The following is a 5,084-nucleotide window of genomic DNA, read 5'->3' as shown; positions in this document are numbered from 1 at the left end:
TTTTTTCCTCATTAATGTACACACAGCACCCCATATTGACAGATGCTGTGATAGGGCAATTTAAGTCCATCTTTGCTCGTCATGGAATCCCAGTAGAAGTCCGTTCAGATAATGGACCACAGTTCGTTTCTGCGTCATTCAAGAAGTTTGCACAGGATTGGGGCTTTAGCCATGTGACATCCAGTCCTCATTTCCCACAGAGCAATGGGGAGGCCGAGCGAGCGGTGAGAACAGTAAAGGGGATTCTCAAGAAATCCACCGATCCATACCTAGCACTCATGGCATATCGCTCTGCTCCTCTTGCAAATGGATACAGTCCAACTGAAATTCTCATGGGGAGGAGAATAAGAACAACCGTTCCTGTTATTCCATCACAGCTTAACCCAAAACAGATGGGGATGAGAAAGCTGAAAACAATGGAAGGGAGATACAGGGAAAAACAACAACTGAACTACAACCGCAGACACAGGGCGCATGACCTATCGCAACCACAACCTGGAGATAGCGTGTGGGTGAAGGACCTGTCGGAGAGAGGCACAGTTGTGTCGACAGCGGGTACACCACGATCATATATCGTCGAGACGCCCAAGGGCACCCTGCGGAGGAACAGGTTTCACCTTTCTATATCAGTCCGGGCTCCTGAGACACCCATATCCTCACTGCCAGAACCAGCACAGATGAGTACATTTCCGGAGGCAGAAAGCACTTCCAGTCAGCAGTCTCCAGTGTGTGAGAGACATTACCCCGTAAGGGTATCCTCACTGCCAGAACCAGCACAGATGACTACATTTCCGGAGGCAGAAAGTGCTTCCAGTCAGCAGTCTCCAGTGTGTGAGAGACATTACCCCGTAAGGGAGAGAGTACGTCCAGCGTACCTGAAAGACTATATTTGTCCATAGACTTAGGAACTGGGTGAACAATGGGCAGAATAATCCCTACACTCAGGTCAAGAGGCTGGGCAGTCTACCCCAACTCTCATAGTGTTGAGGAAATGTTTGGTTTTGAATTTGTTAAATCGTCTGTTGGACAACAATAACACCTCAATGAATAAGTGAATGTTAGTCTACATCTGTATATCCAGATAGTGGTGCAGGTTCATAAGTTCCATGTTTAAAGAGAATGTTTATTTGGTAATTTAGTCAAGATGGGAAGTAGCATAAGATTAGTTATGTGTTTATTAATGTATGCCATCCATTCTCTACTCAGAAAGGGGGATGTAGTATCAGGTGATATCCTGTGGGGGAGGAACCTTGGTGGAGATGTTAAGTGCGGGAGTGAGAGGGAGAATAATAAAGTGAACACCAGAGAACAGCACAGTCAATCATAGGAGGCTAGTTCTGTGGAACAACTTGCAAATCTACACCTTAAAGCAGACACCATGAAAGCTGAAAAAGAATTTTGCCAAGCCATTGCCCAAAGAGATTTCAGGAACAACATCTGAGCTCTCTGTCCAGAACGGTACAGTCCTAGAAACCGCTAATATACTGCGCAGGGCCCTCAAGCTCCCAAGCCTCTGGTAGAGGACCCGAGCTTGAAGGAAGGAATAAGACTGCCCCAAAGTGGGTAATTTTTATATACATATATACGCACACAGACACATATATAGGTGTGTGTGTGTGTGTGTGTATGTGTGTGTGTGTATACATACATTCTGTTGGAAATTATTGGATTAGGTGCCTTTGTTGTTTTTATGCAATATACATCTCATGTTTGACACTTGCGTCTGTGTCTGTATAACATTTTTGGTAGGTGAAGGAAACGAAAAATAATACTTATATTATCTATGTACTTTACTTTAGCTGTATGTTCTCTTTCCTCACAGACTGTTCGTTTCTCCCCCAGACACTACACACACATTCTGTTCCTAAACATACCTATGCACATACATACACACATACACTTCATACACACACAAAGCCTGTTGCCTACACAGCTTAGCTGTCTGGGCCCAGCCACCTATCTGAAAGATACCTATGAAGGTCACATACCCAAGAGACTTCTCTGATTGTTCTAACTAAGGGGGTGATAGAGGACCAGTGTTATACAAAACTTGACTGTTATTCTTGTTCTTGGCCACTCACTCTGCAGACTGCATAACATTCTGTATGACTGCCTAACCTTTCTTGCTAGAAATAACATACATAAAGGCAACTTGGCTGTACAGTCTTTATTTCTCCAGACTCATGTTAAAATTTCCATCACACCATCAGCCAGCTGATGCTCATCTATGTCAGGCTTGCTCTGTGCCACCTGCCTCTCCTCAGCCAGCATAACTTCATGGGTTGAAGCAGACCATCTTACTTTGTTTTCCCATTATATTTTGCCCTGTCTCTGTTTCGAGGACAGAGGGACTACACTCCTCTCACTCACGCTCACAGCTGAGCAGTGTCAGGTTTGCTCTGCGCCACCTACCTCTCCTCCTTGTTCCCTCCCTCTCTCCTGTCTGCAGGCTCTCTGTCCTGGGCATGGCACACAGCTGTGTTGACTTACACAGCTGAGACTAGTTGCTTCATCATCAACCTCCTATTTAAGACTCTGGCAGAGGCTCCTCCAGTGCCAGGACGTTGAGGATTACTTCCATGACACTTTGGCTCTCCCTGTTGACTCTCCTGAAACTACTACTACTACTACTACTACTACTACTACTACTACTACTACTACTACTACTACTACTACTACTGCTTTCTGCCCTTGCAACTCTTTACGTCTCTCCGGCTTCCTAGCCACGCCATCCCTGTTTGTCTTCCTCTGATCTCTCCAGCAACACTTGCCTCATCTGTCCTGGCTGACATCTTCCCCCTCTGCTCTCAGGTCAGTCAGCATAAGCCACTACCAGCTGTACTCATCCTCTCCTTATCTCTCTGATGCCAAAACTTGCTGCCTCAGACTGCAACACCCAACTCCTCTCCCTGTACTTCCCCACTCAGTGACCTGTGAATTCTCTTCCCTGATGAATCTACTCATCCCCAGTCTCAGCACCTTATTGGACCTCTTCTCAAAGACTGTCACTATTCTCCTGCTGTTTTGCTTCTAATAAAATCTCATGTTAGAACTGTGCGTCTGCGTCCTGAGTCCCACCTGCTTGCTCACCTCGCTCCCACGAGTGAGCAATCATAACAGGCAGAGGTAGACCAGAGAACTCCATCGTCAAACAATCAGTCAGTGACAGTGACTGTGTGAGGAGTTTATCAAACAGCTGTTGAACAAGCAGAACACAAACCGCTTTGCCTGGAGTCCACTCATCAAAGTCCTCTTTGTCCTAAACCAGTGACTGAATGTCATGTCTATTGTTTTTCTTGAAAAACTTTGAAGCTAATTATGATATCACCACCATTCCAAATGCCAGTAGTAAATTTTCCTGGTCAAGCAATCATATTCAACTATCAAAGGAATATCACTTTTATGTGTTACCAGCACACTTGTTAGGCTAATAGCTAACTGTTTAGAAGTGTCAAAAGTCTGAGCATTGTAATGAGTTGAAATGTACTAAACGTATTTGAGAAAATTGAGTACATGAGGGAAGAAAGTCAGTATGAATCTGCATCCCACGTCAGTGTTTGTAAAGACTTTGTTTCAGAAGCTCTTTCTGATATACATATGATCAGACATTCATGGTGATTATATCTTGAATGGTTGTGAATAACATTTCCAGTAGGGTCAAAATTATAAAGTAACATGTTGCTCTTCCTTCAGCTGCTCCCCGTCATGTTGGGGGTTACCACAGCTCAGCACTGTGGTCCGCATATGTGATTTGTTTTTAAGATAGATGCTGTTCCTGACACAACACTAAGAATCGCCAGGTAACCTAACCTTCATGTCTTTAGACTGTGAGAGGAAGCCAGAGTATCCAGAGGAAACCCACACAGGCACAAGGAGAACATGCTAACTCTACACAGAAAGGCTCTGGTCTGGAGATTTGAACATGGGACCTTCTTGCTGTGAGGGGGCACTGCTCTACTTTGCACCAAAATAATAGAGGAGCATATTTAAGGGTAAATATAGTGAGATCTAACCTGTTAATAAGAGTGATGACAAGAGCGAAGAGTTCTGAGTACAGCCCTGATGCCATGGCTTCCAAACACTCCATAGCTGTAATCTTAGAGCCTGAGATACAGAGAGAAGGGTCAAGAAAAAAAAGATCAGAGTAAGAATCAACAATAAAATGGTGAAGAATGTCAAGTCATCAAATTCAAATCAAACACTCCTGATTTATAACTAATATAGTCCTTCCTAGCTTCTTGCTGGATGAGCAGGTAGCTTCGAAAACAAATGTTATATAAAGGGGGCATATGTCCAATCATTTCTATGACTTTACAAAATCAATGATCTGACATTCACACGCAATTCATTTTCCAACTGGTCAGCTGTGCAGAAGTACAAAAAGAGCAAAGGACTGTACTTTGTTTGATTCCCCAGTTTACACATCAAAGACACTGAACCACAAGTTGCTCCCAATGGTCACCCCCTGAGGGACTGTGATTATCAATATCATGCTTTCTTTAGATTTATTTTTCAATTGTTCTGCAACTATCTGTTGCACTTTTCATGTTAACAAACAAGTGCAACACAACGAATGTCTGGACCATCTGTCTCTTCTTCTTCTTCTTTCGGCTGTTCATGTTAGGGGTCGCCACAGCGAATCATCTGTTTCCACCTAACTCAATCCTCGGCATCCTCTACTCTCGCCCCAATTAACTTCATGTCCTCTTTTAGCACATCCATATATCTCCTCTTTGGCCTTCCTCTTGTTCTCTTGCCTGGCAGCTCCATCTTCTACCAATATAACCAATATCCCTCCTCTGCACATGTCCAAACCATCTCAATCTGGCCTCTCTGACCTTGTCCCCAAAACAGCCAACCTGAGCTGTCCCTCTGATGTGCTCATTCCTAATCCTGTCCATCCTGGTCACTCCTAAAGAGAACCTCAACATCCTCATCTCTGCTACCTCCATCTCTGCCTCTTGTCTTTTCCTCACTGCTACAGTCTCTAACCCATATAGCATACAGTAGCTGGTCTCATTACTGTCTTGTACACCTTTCCTTTGATTCTTGCTGACACTCTTCTGTCACACAACACTCCTGAC

At 44.2% G+C, this 5,084-nt stretch overlaps 1 protein-coding gene across 1 annotated transcript in view; it reads right to left on the bottom strand.

Annotated features, from left to right (window-relative positions):
* LOC109971040 (unconventional myosin-XVIIIa-like) overlaps positions 1-5,084 on the bottom strand; it is a 233,547-nt gene that overhangs the window by 160,291 nt on the left and 68,172 nt on the right. Inside the window, 1 exon segment of the mRNA XM_020619059.1 lies at positions 4,014-4,104. Within this exon segment, the coding sequence (XP_020474715.1) occupies positions 4,014-4,104 (91 nt within the window).

This window comes from Monopterus albus, unplaced genomic scaffold (genome assembly GCF_001952655.1).
Source record: "Monopterus albus unplaced genomic scaffold, M_albus_1.0 scaffold214.1, whole genome shotgun sequence".
NCBI lineage: Eukaryota > Metazoa > Chordata > Actinopteri > Synbranchiformes > Synbranchidae > Monopterus > Monopterus albus.
Note: the sequence above shows the minus strand (reverse complement) of the source record. Positions and strands in the feature narration are given on the sequence as shown.